Raw genomic sequence first — 17406 nt, forward strand, 5'->3', positions numbered from 1 at the left:
TCCGTCGTTGCATGTATGGCTTTTCTAGATATGTATTCAGCAGCACTGTTTTTAGCGATAACGATTCACCGATACCAGACTCGATCGACGAATGCTTTAACCGGTAATAATAATAACAATACAACAGCAATGATTCATACAGAGTTTAACCAATTGTTTACAGCAAGCCCGAGCAAAGTACGAGTTCGGTTTAGAATATTACTGTATTAGAGTATTACATCAGTCTGCGTTCTAGCTTTGTTCACCTAGGGAAGACGTATCTCCATCATTATTGTTATCGGTTAATACCCGTCGTCGATTATAGCTGTTTTTGGTGAAAATTGTCGTCCATGAAGTTCGGTGTTGGTGAACTGTTCCCGGTAAAAACATTGTGTATGAAATTCGTGTCGGAGATCTCAACGAGACCCGTGCTAAAATTATCAAAATACGACTGTACTAATTCCGATGTAATATTAGCATAACTAGGCCATTCCAAACATTCGCAATGCAAGACTTCTAATGTTCTAACTGTCCACCTAACGCGTCCACTGCGTAAATTTTGCATCCAAGTCGACGAACGATATCGCGACGTCCATAAATAATTTTATAAATGAAAAGTCACGAAATCTTATGGAGAAGCTTCTTAGAATAATTCACGTGCAAAGCGCAGATGGAGAATTCTATAACATAGGCGTACATTACGCACAGAGAAATCTGCAAAGCGTCGGAGTTTGGCATAGATGCTAGTAAAAATTCGATCAGCGCTAAAGATACTGAGATAATTTGCATGCATATTTAAAACAAAATTCATTCGTTCGTAGAAAACCGAATACGTTAAGATAAATTATATAATCGATAAGTGAATACTGATAATAGAAAGCATTGTTATCCACGCGTAGGTCAACATGTAGAGGGTATATGGCACACGGCGATCGTTGCTTACGGAAGAGAATACTTCTTCGGCCCATCTGGAATTCAAACTGCTCGGCCCGTGAGTATATCTCTGTATAATCATAGAATTATTTACAAAGGAAAAAGAAAGAAAACAAGGACGTTTTGAAGCGTCTTGAAGCGACGTGTAAATAAAAATATTATCAATTGATCGATAAATATCCACGTGTACGATATGAACGATTAAGCGTTAAGTTACTCGAAATGCATCTCTCCATCGTCGAAATGGTGACCTATCGGGCCACGCGCTAGTAGTAGTGACGAGTCATTCTGGCCATACGATACGCTAGACACGGAGTGGGTACTAAATTTGGTCTGGTTGAACCTAAAAATAATTCCCTCGAGCTTTACCTCGCTCTCTTTCACTCCTCTCTCTTTCTCATGGCTCTTTCCATCCCATGGCCCTATCGTCTAGATTTTACGAAGGCGAAAGCTATCGGTAAGTCTCTTCTCGGCTCAGCAGAATCGATCCGTTAAATCTTCTGCTCGTAGTCGTGTATAACGCTGCTCGTCGATCTCTCAGCGCGCGAAAACAAAAAAATGCTAGCATCTCGTGAAAGCCTCGGGTTTCCACCATCTATATTTAGCAACGGATCCACACGTACTTGAAACGAGCCATGTTTTCAAATTCAAATTTCTCAAACCGAGATTGGAAGAGATTGGAATCGAGTGCGTGAAGTTCGTTGAGTGTTGGAAACTAACTGTAAGTCGCGCAAATGTGATCGAGAAGTTAGATGCAAGACAAACGATTCGAAGATAGATCGATTATCTAAGATCAAGTTTAACGTCTCCCAAGGTTCGATCGCGCATCGTTGCCCGCTCGTTTCTCGTCGTTCGTCGTTCATCGCGCATCGTTTTGCTTCACTGCTGAACGACCGAACGAACGAACGAACGAACGAACGAGCTACTTGACCGTCGTTAAGATCGACGCGACCGTTACTGCGGTAGACGATCAGCTGGCAGGTGTTGTTTGATGTGCACAGTAGACGCGACGTCATAAGTAAAAGCAAACCGAAAACAGCGACGACGAAGAGCGTGCGCGCTGCCTGCCATGCGAACTCGAATATCGTTCGTTTATCTTGAGTTACGGTTGCCGGCTGCGTGGCGTCGAATCTCGAGGTGCCGCGACGCCAGTACGTATTCGAGTGGTTCCTTGACGAGAAAACGGTTCATCGCGCTCTTACCGATTCCGGTGTCTCTTTGATCTTCCGTTTCTGTCTCTCCATCAGACGTGACATCGTTCTTCTCGCACGACTCGACTAGGTGCAAAATAGTTTTAGTATGCTTCCAACGAAAGCAAACTCCAGTGTTGTACTATTTACGGTGATTGTTATCATACGCGTTTGTTGGTAACTCGGATAACTTAATTTCCAATTGATCGTTTTCTTCGTGTCAATCGTGATATTTTTATTTTTATTTTCCACTCGCTTTAACAATTGTACATATGTATTTGTAATTACTTGGATAGTTATACGACGTACGGATATCTCGTGACGATCCACGTACATACGTTAGGTTCGTTTCAATATCCATTCGTTGAATTTCGTTCGATTATGAAATTTCTTCGAGAGGCGTCGCTTCCTGTTGATCTTCCTCTTTGCGCCACTTTCGGCGTCTCCCGTTCTCTTTTTTCTCTCTTTTATTTGGCACATTCTTTCCTACGTTCTGCTACAGAATGCAACACCGATACACTAGCCGTGGGCGGTTATTTTAAGCGTTTCTTACAGGGAAGCGCAAGTTTGTCGTGCTTCTAAAATTACGTGCACGCTAATGCCGGAGGGGGTGGAAGCACACTCACCGCTGAGCCGGCTGTCGGAAAATTGACATTGACGCGTTTTTCACCAATTTTTTGTTCATCAGCCATCGCACGCGGTTAATTTCGCTCTCTATTTCAGGGTGGCACAGTGTTAGGGGAGCCGCACAAAGTGGAAAGAATCGGCGAAACATATCTGCCATATTCTGTCTTCTTCGAATACATAAACGGCTTGGGAGTGTCTACGTTCGCGTGAGTTATCATCGAATAAACTAGAATCTAGGCGTCCGAAAATTTAAATAAATCTCATCAATAAGAATAAGAAATAAGACAAATTAATTTATTATTTATTACGTTGTCTGATTAATTTTACAATCTTGCAAATAATTAAATACAGTATAACTACAAATGCAGCATAACTACGGTATAAATACAAATAACAAATAGCGTTCATTTTATATCATTATATCGTTAATTAAGATTAGAATGTTTATTACCTTCGAGTTTAAAAGAAAATCTTATGATTACACAGTTTTGCGAGCTGCTATTTATGATTTTGTATTTACATTTATATTTACTGTGATTGTTATTTGTCGTTAAATTGCAGCCCGGGTACTTACAACCTCTTCAAACATAACTGCAACAGCTTCACAAACGAAGTCAGTAATTTTCTAGTGGGTCAAGATATTCCCAAGTACATCCTAGATCTGCCGGAGGAAATACTACGAACGTACGAATGATTATCAGTTAAATTTGATACTTTCCTTTCTTTTTCTCTTAATGTTCGTCTCTTATTAAAATTTAAATTGTTTTAGACCGATTGGACAACAGATTGGAGGACTCATAGAAGGTTTGTGTAGTAGCGCGAGTAGAGCATTTATAGTTGATCCAACATTCCTTGAACCAAGAAATCATAGAGAGGTTTCGCCGGAATTTCAACTTTTAAATGAGGCTATCGAAGAAGCAAGGTAAAAACGCTTTTCGCGTCTCGTTTATTGGTTTTCCTTTCTTTTCTTTTCTTTTTGTGACCGTCTTTAAGTACGATGTAACTATTATGGCAGATTAAATTCAATCGCGCTAGAAGAAAGGAGAAACGAGATCAACGAGAAACTCGCGAAGAAAGATAGAAAGAAAAAAAAGAAGAAGAAGGAGAAGAAGCAAAAAGGAAGCAAGGATAGCGGTGCGAGCGATAGCAATAGTACCGGACCCAGTAATTGTACACACATGGCGGAAAGTGAAAGTACATCGATTTCGTAAAATAAGATACACGTATCTCTTAACTGTCTTGTATATTTTGTTTACTTTTTCTCTTTATCGGTATACTGTCTTCATACGAATTTAGGTGCTATAAGTCTGAGCGAAATGCAAGCTTCGAACGGCGAGAGCACGGAGGTGCTACCATCGGAGCGAGTGATGCAGATGGAGGAAGAAGAGAAAAAGGAACTGGAAGAAAGGAAACGTCATCGAGATCCTCCCATCGTGTTTAAGGACTCAGTGGACATCAAAGAAGAGTACCAGACGTTAGTGAAGTTGCTGGACGGGAAATTGAACGAAGAGGATCGCGTGTGCATGGATGAGCTTCGACAATACGTCTTGGAGAACGAGGGTTCTTGGGCACTCGGAGACAACTTTTTAAATTTCGTAGGTAAGACGACGAAAAACGATGTTCTTCGTTGTAAGAGTATGTATCAAAGACAATTTGTGTATTTAGGACGAATACTGTATGATAAAGCTCTGGCAAGTGACGCAAGGGTGAAATTATTGAACATACTCTCGGTTGCTGCGTTAAAGGACGACGTAATCTTACTATTGCATCAGGACAGAAGGGAACATATAATTATGAATTACGCTTTTGATATCGATCGTCATCCTGCTGAAGAACAGCTTCCTCTTGCACAATTTGTAAGCAAATTAGAATCGTCTGTGTGCATCGATAAATTTAACGAATTTTTAATTTTCAATTATACATTATAGTTGGCAAACATGTTCGAAAACCTTAGTAGTTCAGAATGGTTGTTGTATATATCGGAATGGCAACATCAAACTCAAAATATCAGTAACATAAGGGTAACGACGAAAGTTGCAGTGCATTCGTTGCTTTCCAATTCGGTTGACTTGCAAATTCGTGGTGCCGCTATTATTCACAATCTTGCCTGCAAGGAGGTAAAAACTGTGGTCTGTATCCTTCCTATCCAATTAACAATTTCCTGTTTCGTTTTAATTACACATCTAATATTCAGCGTGAAAAGAGAAACAGAGAGAAAGAAAATCTAATTCTTCAGCGCGCAATTCTAAGATAAAATAACGTGTAGTTTGCAGTGTCGCATAACGAACGCTTTTACTATCACTTTTTAACTAATCCAACAAACAAAGTGACGCTTTCTTTCTCGCGAATAGAAGTGCTGCCTTTATTAATAAATTAGCTGTACTTATAAAGGTATTAAACCGTGAGAGGTACTTTAACCATGTATCAAATTTGGTAACTGATTCACGGACGAGCAACGATATCATCCCAAAAACGATTCCCTATTATAAATAGCTATGATTCAAGTAATATATAAATACGTTTTCTCGTTGCTCGTTTGTATTTGTATACATGTATACAATGTTGCGATGCAGTTGGAATTAATGGATACCTATCGAGAGACCGGATACTGTGTTTTCAGAAAATGAACAAAAGCAAAAATCTGCGGCGACTTTTACCAAAAGGCAGCATTTCTAAGGTACTTGTCCGAACATGTATGTATAATTTAACCGCACGTTACGGTAAGTCGTCCATCACAAATTTACGATTTCATATCCATGAACTGCGAATGCACATTTTATCAGTAGCAATAATATGATTTAAATAACCGTACATTCATCGCCATCGTCGTCGTCATCATCGTCAATTTAATTTTGCATTATACATACATCGAATAACCAAAGAAAGCAGCGTCAGTTCGGATATTAATTTATTTGTATCTATCCTTTTCGAAGAGCGAGGAAGTGCAGCTTTTTTTTTATTGTTCAGCATTTTCTATCTGTTGTTTTGCAGTCTTCGATGTGTAATTAAACAATCGTGATTTCATTTTAATCGTCTTTCTTTTTATGAAATGTATAGGTGTTCGATGACGTCGCTGTAGAATTGACAATGGCACTGTTACAATATTTCAATGGCAGCCCTGCTGAGGAACAGTTGTACGCGTGCATGAAGTCATTGGCACGTTTTACGCAGATCAGCGGCCAAGATGTACCGCAACTTATACAAATGATTGGGCCGGAACCAAACAAGTTTCGCGGAACGTCGGAGAGGATCGACGAACAAATCGATCAGGTTAATAAGAAGTTGCGTTAACGTGACTCGCAATTCGACTCGCATTAATAAGAAATATTGTTAAATTCCAAAATACGATGCTATCGGTAAACAGATTAATTGTGTTATAATTGAATTTTTACATAGAGATTTTACTGAAATTATCTGAATATAGCATATTATTATAATTATTATTAGTAATTGTTGTCATTTAATAATATTATTATTACTATTATTATAATTATATTACCATTATCGAAAATTATAGCTCCCCATTACTTTCACCTACTTTCTTCGCGCAAAATGAAATTTTTCTCGTTGAAACGACCTTATTGTCCTACTTAACTTACATCTGTAACTAAAACCGACGTAATTGACGTTAAACTGCATTGGACACGGATCAAGCAGCGAAACGAAAGTTACGCAAATGCAAAATTATCGAACAACGTAAATAAAGTAGCTAAGATATTCTATTAAAGCATAAAATATTACGATATTAATGGATACTTTACCAAAGCTCAATGCATAAATCAGAGAGCCAGTAAGGGTCTCCGTAATGAATAAAAAGAAACAGCATGTCACTTTGAATACTTTAAATCCTTTCAAACTTCATCAAATTCATACATCGCAGTAAAGCAAGAGACAGTGACAAGATAAATATCGACCACATCCTTAAACCTTCCTTTCGTAATTACGATATTAAAAACAATCATATAAACTGATCAAACAAAAAAAAAAAATAAGAACAAAGCAAAATAAAATTGCAAATGAAACGCAACGTTAACTCGATGATACTCTCTAATACACTAAACCTACGTACACATACGCATTTGAATAATAAAAAAGGTGCATGTAAAAGCACTTTCATTTCAAGCATTAATTTTCATTGAAATACATTATACCTTTCTAAACGTAAACATACATATACACATGATTATGTGGCGAGTGGCGTAAGCCACTGATCCAAGTTACTCGCGTCTTAACCAGAGAACGCCAGGAATATCCTAATTCGCACTACGAAACCGTGAACTAACAACGCATTAAAACGTTGGCACCGAATCACTTTTTCTCCCGATTCTTCCAATTTTCCTTGTTGATCTCCAGCAAATTTGCGTGGAACGCGTAGGCGAATTAACACGTTCTACCTAATTTGCTCGGACGTAAACACCCCGTCGTCGTTAAACACAGAGACGTGGAGTATAGAGTACGCGAGTCTCTCCGCCATATAAGATTGGTCATGACCCAACGCTTTTGTCCTTAATTGGTGATTTTTATCAATATATCAACAAGTAACGCACGTGAGCCGAGTGTTACTTAACAATTATAGAATCGCGCGAAGATGGGAATTTCGTTGGCGCCAGATGTTTGCCTTAAGATTTAACGGGAGACACATCAAATGATAACAATTTAGAAGCGATGAAAATATGCTGATAGGGAGGTAGAACCGCGTTTACGCTCGCAATGTATGAACATAAATGCCGCGAGGTGCACGATCAGTGCGTAACACGGCTTCTTCGAGTCAACTGCTTTGCCTTTTCCCTTCCAATACAATTCTAATGTTGCTGTGAAGTGATCGAACGTACAAACCCGAATAATTTAACTGGCAGTGTTAAGCATCATCGGTATCATCGGCGAATATTTTCGAGAATTCTGATTCTTCGCGCAAAGAAATGCCTGCTACCACGAAAGAGTCTATCCCGTTGGAGGAACTTCCGACGTCTAAGAAGGACAATAGCAAATCGAGCTGCTCGATAGTCAAGTACATAACGATAATACATTGGTTGCCAAAATACTCTCGTTTGGATGCCGTTTCGGATCTCGTAGCTGGATTTTCCCTAGGATTAACCTTGATCCCTCAAAGTATAGCATACGCTGCACTCGCAGGTTTAACTGCTCAGGTATATTTTTACTCTTTACTCCTTACTTGGTCGATCGAGAAATTTTCTTCCTTCTCACCCCTATCTAGTTATCATATCGCGCCATTGCTTGAATATATTGTTGTTTACTATTATTTACATCTTATCTTGTTCGTCCCATCGACGATGATTCGCCCATCAATACCGAGGTATTCGAACATTTCTCTCGCACCTTTCGAAGGAACAATGGTAATGAATTATGGGCTAAATAATAGGAGAAAATGTGTAACTTTTTATTTTAAACAGCCGGAATCGAAGAAGTTGCGAATTACTTTTCTATGGCTGTCGTGATTCCAATCTTCAGATTCTTAGAAGCAAAAGATAGTTATCGCCGATCTATAAGGTTTTCATATCGTCGATACTCAGTTTTCACTCGCTCGAATCGTTCGACTTTGATTTCTCGCGTTTGTTACCTTTTTCTTGGTTACGTGTCATTAGAATTCCGATGGGAACCTGTAATATACGAAACGGTAAAAATTTGAAGAGTTCGCTCGTGGAGACAGTCAAGAAAATCATAGAATCATAAATTCCGTTTTCGAGGTAACGTGAAACGGATAATTTTCAACGAAAACTAGAACCCTAGCAGAAAGTGTTACATACCTCGCACGTGAATTTACGCAAGAGCCATATTTTCTAAAACCATCTGCGAGATTATTCTGGACAGACAGAAACACAACGATTACGCCCGATGTTAATTCATTACTGTTTACTCTTCATACTTGCCGCGTTCGATCACATAAACGTACAAATTATAAAGCGTCCAATTCTTTGCAGTATGGTCTTTATTCGTGTCTAATGGGCAACTTTGTCTACATCTTTTTGGGAACGATCAAAGAAGTATCGATTGGTCCTTCGTCCTTGATGTCGCTACTTACCTTCGAATATACAAGAAACATGCCAGTGGATTTTATCGTGCTCTTTTGTTTTCTTGCTGGATGCGTAGAATTGCTGATGGGCCTGCTACGTTTAGGCTCGTATCGACAAAATAATTTTCAGAAACGTTCAACCACTCCAAGAGAGTAATTGCTTCGACAATACAAAGGAATGCTCTCAGATGCGAAAAGAGTGGAACGATGGATCTCTGAAACACTGCGCGAAAGAGGTTAAAAACCATAGAATACTCGTTGATCCGAGACAGATAAATGAAAATCTGTACGTGTACATACGCATACGCGTAGCTGAAACAAGCGTTTCATTCATAAAATATACGGCATTATTGGTAAAATCTCTCGTTTGTACTTTTCTCGATCGATAGAATACAAAGACAATACAAAGATAATTGTAAAATATTCGCCTAACGAATTGCCTCCTGTATTCTCGTAAAATACTTTCGGCTTCATCGAGTATTACGTACGATGGCAGTTGAAGGGCTCGATGCAAAGACAAATCAGTTCCAGATCTCGATAAATTATTCTATGACATAAAAAGAAGTGTAAATCGGCAGAGGAAACGGATAGGACCGAAACTAACTAGTTTTACGTCCAAAAAATTCCTAGTATCTCGGTGTTCAAATTATCAGAGTTGTCTATTTATCGTTGCTTTCATCGTTGTCAGCAAAATTTGGAGCTGCCAAATTTTTACATCGAGCCGATAAAACTGAGCAGTCGATTTACGTTCGTAAATTTTCCATTGTTGAAAATATCGAACTGTCGACAGCAGGTGATATCAACAAATATCTTTAATTGCTTCTATTTCTCAAGTTTTCTGAATCGCTACGTCTTAAACTCGGTACGATAATTAGTTTTATTATTATATATCGGCTTAATACGATGCGACAAGCAATAATAAAATAATAAACTATGATATAAATCGGTTCTTTCGTAGAATGAAGATAATATTTTCAAGCAGTTAATAGGAAATCCAAGATTAAGACTCGCTTAAATCGATTCTAAGACTAAGTAAACAATTGTCTAAGAAAGATAAATCACGAGGAATTATCTGTGGAAGACACATTTCTTGATACGTGAAATTAGCAAATCTCCGGAATGTAGAAGTAACTAAGCCGAAAATGAGAATACTCGCAGTGCAAACAGACATACTCTTTTTTCCATATCTTGACTAATTGTTGATACAACGATCTTAACTAATTGCTACTATAAATACACACTTGTTGCGCGTTGATATTCTTTTTAAGCTTCCCTCGCGTGTTTTCGACAAAATACCATGCACGTATTACGTATAGTACGCGCACAAATCGCTTTTTCTCTTAACCTCTTCTCTCGTAAATCGAGTTACGCTCCTGACAGCGATTATTGTTCTGATTCAACAGAGGAGGCTAGTGTTCGTAGCAATTCGTTCGAACTCTAACTTCTATCTTTCGGTTTCTATCCTATGTATACACAGGAATATCGATATTCCGCGGATATTTATGCTCGTTCATGCTCTTGGTAGTACAATTAAAGAAACAGAGGCCAAGCGAATATTCGTATCGGTTGTTAAATATTACAACAAGTACCGTAGATCGGATATTTTATATATTTTTGCATTCTTTAAATCTCTAGTAAATGCATAAAAATCGGCAAAAATACAAGGTTAGGTATGGCATTTGAACGAGAACGTTAACGATACAATAGCACGATAAATAAAATGAACGTTAACGATACAATAGCACGATAAATAAAATGAACGTTTACTCTAAAATAATATCTAAAAATATTACAAACAGTAAATTAACGTTCCACTTTGTTTTTGCGTCTGAACGTATCCCAATGATGCGTTATTTTATGTTCGTACCATCGTTCGCTCTCATTCGTAATAATATTTTTTTAAACGATGAAATTCTTTATACAGGCTTTCTGGTAGATTTTATATCGATGCCAGTCACGTCAGGCTTCACTTCGGCTACTTCAATTATTATAATCGTATCGCAATTGCAAGGGCTATTAGGATTGAAGTTCAAAGCGCACAGTATTGTCGACAATCTGAGCAAGATATTTCAAAACGTGCAAAACGTACGAATGCCAGATTTTCTCCTTGGAATTTGCAGTATAGCGTTCCTTCTGTTTTTCAGAGTAAGTCCCTTCAAGATACCGCATTACGGAAATAAATATGGGAATAAATTGCCTTTCGATTTAACCATCTATCTCGTGTTTCTATCATCTAGCAACTGAAAGACATGGACTGCTGTTTCGGGAAAGACAATGATCGATCAAAGGAGAAACGTAAAAAGACGTGGCTGAAGAAGTTCTTGTGGTTTCTTTCCATCTGTCGCAACGCTTTGGTCATCCTGATTGCTTCGACGATAGCTTTTTATTTCGAGAAGACAGGATCCTCGCCGTTCATTCTTTCAGGTTCGCGTTTCCTTCTCTCTTATTTTCTTTCTTTTTTAATCCTCCACACGAAGTAAACGCCATCACAGGCGTTTCGCTTCGTTATAATCATTACAGCGCGTTTAACGCGTAAGAAAATTTCTACGAGAAATATTCGTTATTTTCTTTTGACTTTTATTTTTAATTTAAAGGAAAGATACAGTCAGGACTTCCCAAGCTCTCTGTACCTCCGTTCTCGTCTCAGGTTGGAAACGAGACCTACACGTTTCTAGACATGTGCTCCCATTTAGGGTCAGGCATAATCATACTGCCTCTTGTCTCGGTGTTGGCAAACGTAGCCATTGCTAAAGCATTCGGTAAACACTATAAATCGTCGAGATCTTGCGGATCTGTATTCAAAAAACGTCGTTGCGAATATATTTTCGAATTTTTATCGAACAAACGAAGTTTTTTTTTTTCTTTTTTTTTTTTTGTTTTGTTTCATCGAATACGTGTAACGTGGCGGGTGATTATTTGATTTATGGATGACTAATATGCTGTTCATACTTCGTTTGAAATGTTTGTAAAGACGCGTTGTGAGATGCGTGTCGATGTTTCAGGTAGTCGAGTGTACAGGCTGAAACAATAAACATGATTTACATGACCATTTAACGTAAGATCTTAGAATTGCTTTTTATAGGACCTTGAATAGTGTAAAAATGTATTCTCCAATTTTTATGATTTATTAGAGCAAACTATTCGATGTTCTAGTACAAAAGGAAGCTTAAAAATCTGCCACGTGTAGAAACCTGCGTTATCGCGCGGCTTAACCTTAAACCTAGTACATACATACATCGCTGAAAATCCCATTCGTCTTTTCAGTGATTTCAGATTTGTATCTATCGTCGTAGATCGCGAATGTATATAGTGATTTCGACTGCAGATAAGCTGACGTATATTTTAATATCCGTTTAATATCAAAAGTTACGATATAGAGAAATTCTATTCATTTAAATTCACTCGTAACACGACGATCCGTATAAAGTATGACAGGATATTTGTTTCGAAAGTGTCGCAAAAAAGGGAAGATATTTTTGATATTTTTGATTGTATAGTACAAAGCGAGAAATAGAGTAATACGGTAACGCGAAATAATATTTTCGACGAGAAAACGACTGGGGCTCCTCCAAATTCGCATTAAATTTTTGGACGCGTTGTTCGCATAAATTCGCAAAAACTACAATTTAAGAACTTCGCCTCGTATCGTCAACGACCTCGAAGAACTCGGAGATTATTTGGGAACGATGCATCCAGCATGAAATACATAAAAGAGACCGCTTCGTAAGAGAAATTTCGAAATGTTCACGTGTTTTGTACGCAGATCCACAGATTTCATAGTTTACACGTATCAATGAACTACACGAGGTTACACGAACGTAATTGATGGCGACACGATGCTTGTATTTTTAGCAAGTGGTAGCAGCGTAAATGCGACGCAAGAGATGTTAACGCTCGGTTTGTGCAATATATTCGGGAGTTTCGTTTCGTCGATGCCAACTGCCGGAGCGTTCACCAGAAGCGCCGTAGTTTCCGCCAGCGGTGTAAGGACGCCTATGGCCGGTATATACGTCGGTAATATTCTCATTTCGAGACGAAGCAACATGGAAAATTGCTGGAAGAGAAAATATGCTAGAACTCTATTTATCAGTGTTCATCGAAGAACGAATAATTCATAGAATTGGAGCTATAATAAAAGTTCACCGAAACTCTGTCCACTATCGCTTCTTTCGAGAAAATAGAATTTGAACGCGTTTAGTCAAGAGCGAACCTGGAGACACGCGTATTCAACAAATTTCACAGCCGAAAACAAAACAGACAGATCTCTGTTCGCGTTTCTTCTTCTCCGGAAGATCCAAAGTACAATACGTTTCAAATGTTTTAAGCGAAATATTTACTGTATTACGTGACTCTTGTAAACGTGATAAAACTTTTACGCAGCCAATTAACTGTCCTAACTTGCAAGAGTCAAGACATAAATCATTCGTAATATCGATTTTTCTGACTATGCGAATCCAGTTTCCCACTGCTATTATATTGTAGAATTACCTAAAAAGTCCAAAAATTAGTCTTTTCGTCGAGGATCATTCCAAGTTTCAAATTCTACTTTCTTGAAAACGAAGCTACGAACGAGAAAATCTTATTCCACCATCTCGACCTATTTTCACATGTAGAATAAGCCACTACCAATTCTTCGCTCTTATTCGCTGAGAAATTAGCCAACGGTCAAGTATGCTTGACCTTTCAAACTTGATTTTGTCGAAAAGAAGGCTACACGAGGAAAATCTTATTCTTTTTTTTATTTATTTATTTACTTTTTACAATTTTTCCAGTAGGACATTTGGTAAAATATTATAGCTTAGTGATATAGTAATATAGCCTGTGGTGAGTGTTTGTATGTTAGGTTATGTCCTTTGTGAGATCTGTTGGGTGTTTCCTTTTCAGTCTCCCAAATCTTATTCTATCGTTCATCTCGTTTTTCATTCATCGTCTTATTCATCTCGTTTTCACGCGAGGAAATACATTCTTTCTGTCCTGTATACGCGTATAATATTACATTACACGTTCACGCAAGTAGATTCAACCGCCAGAAGCTCCTAGTCAGACACTAAGAAAGATTTCGTTTCGATAAACGGAATTTGGATAAATAATATTCTACTGTATTTTCTCTTGCGCGTATCCTTAATATATATTTCTTACATAATATATATTTCTTTTTAAGAAATGGTTGCGGATAATAACATTGGATGTTTTGTAGGAATGATGACGTTACTGGCATTGAGTTTCTTGACACCATATTTTTATTACATCCCGCGTTCCACTCTTGCAGCGGTATTGATAAGCGCTGTAATATTCATAATTGACTTGAAGATAATACGTCTATTGTGGAAAGGATGCAGTGAGTCGTTGTAACTTTTACATATAGTAAAAATTTACGTTAAAGTCACATTAATACAATGGGAAGTTCAAATATTTTCTCAGTCTCGAAATATTTTCCTTATCGAGTATCGTATTTGCATAAAAATTTCCTGTACACTCGAAGATAAAGCAAAAACGAACATCCTTTATTAATTACCAAGCGAACTCATGCCTTATTTTGTGTTTAAACAAATTAAGATAAGATACTCGATCGATATCAGATACCCTCAATTCTCAATCTCCTCTAATTGTAAACTATAGAAGAATATTTTACTACGTGATCGTATACGTTCAAATTTTTAATAAAAATAAAAGATATATTAAGAGAAGCTGATAGAATGACAAAAAAAGATCGATTTTAAAAAGTTTGCATTAACTTGAGATATAAATATATATATATATATATATATATATATATATATATATATATATATATTTATTTATTTTTATACTTATTATTGGACAGATATAAAAGGTATACAAAATTTGACTCGACTTTATTTGCTAAATATATATATATATTATTATTTATTTGCTAAATATATATATATATATATTAATAAATATAAATATATATATATATTTATATATATTTAGCAAATAAAGTCGAGTCAAATTTTGTATACCTTTTATATCTGTCCAATAATAAGTATAAAAATAACGTATACTAAGACATTTGTCAAATATTAATCTGCATTTGTTCATGTTACTCTTCAGAATTAACCTCTCGTATTTGACGTTGAATAATTCTCTATACTTGATTGCAGAAAGGGACGCGGTTGCAGCGATAGTGACATTTCTAGTTAGCGTGATATTTGGCGTCGAATTAGGACTCTTAGTTGGTGCTCTGTTCAGTTTAATATTCTTCCTTCGATCGCCTGCTAGGCCAAAAATCGAAGTAATTCAATGTAAGGTAAAAGATAATATTGTACCATCACGTTCTCATAATATCAGTGCCAACGAATCTTTGCTCGGGTATTGACTCGAATACGCTTCACAAACTTCGGTCGGTATTTGCATTTCGTATCAAAACGGAATATGTTGAGAATTTGTCGAATACTCACGCGCTCATCTAGCCGCCGACTAAATAGGAATACATGAAAAATAAATAACCAGACAAGAGATTATTTTTACTAAAAATATTACGAAAGAAAAATAAGTAAACAATATGCGATAAAATATTTTCATCGGAAATTCCGTTTTTGAATAACAAATTTTTTCCACTCTGATGGGCTAGATGAAAAATTAATCAAATGCAAATATACACGACAAATTTTCAAACTCGATCGTCTCGAAAATAAAATCTGAAACGAAAAAGCTGTACGCTTTTTCAATTCACCTTCGCGTGTATCATAAAATAACCGGTTATACCATATTTTTTAAGACACCCTGTACTATATTAATTTTACACCGTATCGTCGTCATCTTTCGATCTTAAGACGATTAACATTTAAAAACGATTAACACTTCTATGCTTTTTGTGAAAAATCAAACGCTTCCTTCGTTGCCCTTTTGTAGACGCAACTTGGAAACAAATATATAGTACTCAAACCAGACACTGGACTATTTTATCCAGCTGCAAATTACTTTTGCAATAAAGTGATGAAAATAATTCACAAATACGATGAAAATAACGTGCCATTTATTATCAATTGTGAAAGAATGCGGAGTATCGACTATACAGCGATCAAGGTAATAGAGAGAATTAATTTAATTAATTTGATTTATCATTAATCTGTAAAGAACAGATAGAAAGATCGCGTTTTCTCTTGGATCGCAGGGTATTGAGATAATATCGGCGAATGTCAACGCCGAGAAGAAGAGGTTATGGTTCATGAACGTTTCTTTAAGGACGTTTAATAACTTCGAAGCTTTCGCGAACAATAAACATTTTCACTTTATCGACGAAGAGGATAAAATATCTTCCATCTTTCACGGTACGCTTGATATTTTTATTAACGTATCTTAATTAAATCACTATGCGTATCTTTAAAAAAATGTACTATATTTTATTGATTATATAAATGAGTATACGTATTTATTAAACTTTTTAGACGGTCTTTTGATAAACAATGCAGATGAAGTGAAAGAACAACTTTTAGAAAACATGATAGGGCATGCAACGTTCACGTGTGCCAATGATAATAAAAAAGGTGCTGAAACGCTTCCAAAACTCGTGACAAACTCTGGAGATGACGGAGAAGTTACGTTAATGTTGACGCCTTCGCAGGAAACGAAACAAACATGAAAAATGTCGTTCTTACAATTAGTTACTTCCTGATTTACATTAATATCTTGCAAACGCGACAATTTTAACATGAAACGAACATCAAGCGAAATTAGCTAAAGATGTGCCAACATCTTTTAATGTATGTATATCGCATATTTGATATAACTTTCAGTTTTAAAATTCGATAATATCATCAACTTGCTTAATACTGAAACATTTTCTGTTGTTGAACTTACTGATATGATATTGGTAGTAATAACAATGATAATGATACAGCAAAGTTGAAATAGGTCGCTCGTCCAAATTATATTGCATAACTATATTATTGCTATTATTTTATCATCTTTTTATCGCTTGAAGATCTATGAAAGAAAAAGAATATTTAAATTCAGCTACGTACCTAATCAATTATACAAATACAATACAATATAATATCGATGAAGCGTGTAAAGTGTGACGATAATGATATAACCACGAAGAGTATGCAAGAACGAATCGAAAACCTGTTTGCGTTTGTCAAGAATGAAAATAAAATTTATCGAGAATGAAAATACTCGGAAGACCATGATAGGTAAGATTTTAATTATGGGACAATAGTTTTAATTTACTATTGTATCGATCATTACATTTGAGATATGTATGTACGTCTTGAAAGGAGATTAAAGAATACAATGTCACGAAACTGTACCGGCGAGACAACACAGTAAATCGCACAACAGATTCGCAGATAATATATTACATGGAAAATCAGCGTAATAAAATATAGACCTTAAGTGTGTAGTGTGTTTTATGTTTTGATAATTGCTTCGTTGATTAAAAATTCAGTTATAATGAAATTCCCACATTGATTTAAACTAATAGATTTATCGTTGCCTCAATTATCACAGTTAACTGTGGTTTAAAAATATTAAGTAAAATATTTTGCGATAAAAATTCAAAATTCCCGCCAAACTACTAGTGATCTTTTTGTATATTGTACTGGGATGTTCGAGATATTTAATTCACTAATAAATTATAATTCAGTGGAGATCTGTTACGTCGGGCGACCCGTTACCTAG

At 36.5% G+C, this 17406-nt stretch overlaps 2 protein-coding genes across 6 annotated transcripts in view; both read left to right on the top strand.

Moving 5' to 3' along the window:
* LOC117213205 overlaps positions 1–6452 on the top strand; it is a 16679-nt gene extending 10227 nt beyond the window's left edge. Inside the window, exons 3-12 of one of the 4 annotated variants that reach the window (XM_033458564.1) lie at positions 879–970; positions 2826–2935; positions 3291–3413; positions 3499–3651; positions 3745–3923; positions 4026–4328; positions 4395–4585; positions 4658–4846; positions 5350–5406; positions 5787–6020. In XM_033458564.1, coding sequence (XP_033314455.1) covers positions 879–970; positions 2826–2935; positions 3291–3413; positions 3499–3651; positions 3745–3923; positions 4026–4328; positions 4395–4585; positions 4658–4846; positions 5350–5406; positions 5787–6020 — 1631 coding nt within the window. Of the gene's footprint in view, positions 1–878; positions 971–2825; positions 2936–3290; positions 3414–3498; positions 3652–3744; positions 3924–4025; positions 4329–4394; positions 4586–4657; positions 4859–5349; positions 5407–5786 lie in introns of all 4 variants that reach the window. The other 3 variants (XM_033458561.1, XM_033458582.1, XM_033458573.1) reach the window with 3 other exon arrangements.
* A 740-nt stretch (positions 6453–7192) lies between these two features.
* LOC117213155 (sodium-independent sulfate anion transporter) lies at positions 7193–17375 on the top strand. Of its 2 annotated transcripts, XM_033458507.1 has the most exons (11): positions 7193–7876; positions 8669–8864; positions 10685–10905; positions 10998–11184; positions 11355–11519; positions 12613–12774; positions 13958–14098; positions 14886–15031; positions 15637–15810; positions 15899–16055; positions 16173–17375. In XM_033458507.1, exons 1-11 carry the CDS (start codon positions 7649–7651, stop codon positions 16364–16366), a joined length of 1971 nt encoding a protein of 656 aa, XP_033314398.1. In that variant the 5' UTR covers positions 7193–7648; the 3' UTR covers positions 16367–17375. The 2 variants fall into 2 exon arrangements, with proteins under 2 accessions (XP_033314398.1, XP_033314406.1); XM_033458515.1 differs by lacking the exons at positions 7193–7876; positions 8669–8864 and adding an exon at positions 9403–9553.
* The last annotated feature ends 31 nt before the right edge of the window (positions 17376–17406 follow it).

Source organism: Bombus bifarius, unplaced genomic scaffold (assembly GCF_011952205.1).
Source record: "Bombus bifarius isolate JDL3187 unplaced genomic scaffold, Bbif_JDL3187 scf7180000007970, whole genome shotgun sequence".
NCBI lineage: Eukaryota > Metazoa > Arthropoda > Insecta > Hymenoptera > Apidae > Bombus > Bombus bifarius.

Coding starts and splice junctions, on each gene's coding strand:
- LOC117213155 (XM_033458507.1), top strand. CDS start 7,649: ATGCCTGCTACCACGAAAGAGTCTATCCCGTTGGAGGAACTTCCGACG. Junction 14,099..14,885: donor TCTATTGTGGAAAGGATGCA/GTGAGTCGTTGT, acceptor ACTTGATTGCAG/AAAGGGACGCGGTTGCAGCG. Junction 15,032..15,636: donor TCGAAGTAATTCAATGTAAG/GTAAAAGATAAT, acceptor GCCCTTTTGTAG/ACGCAACTTGGAAACAAATA.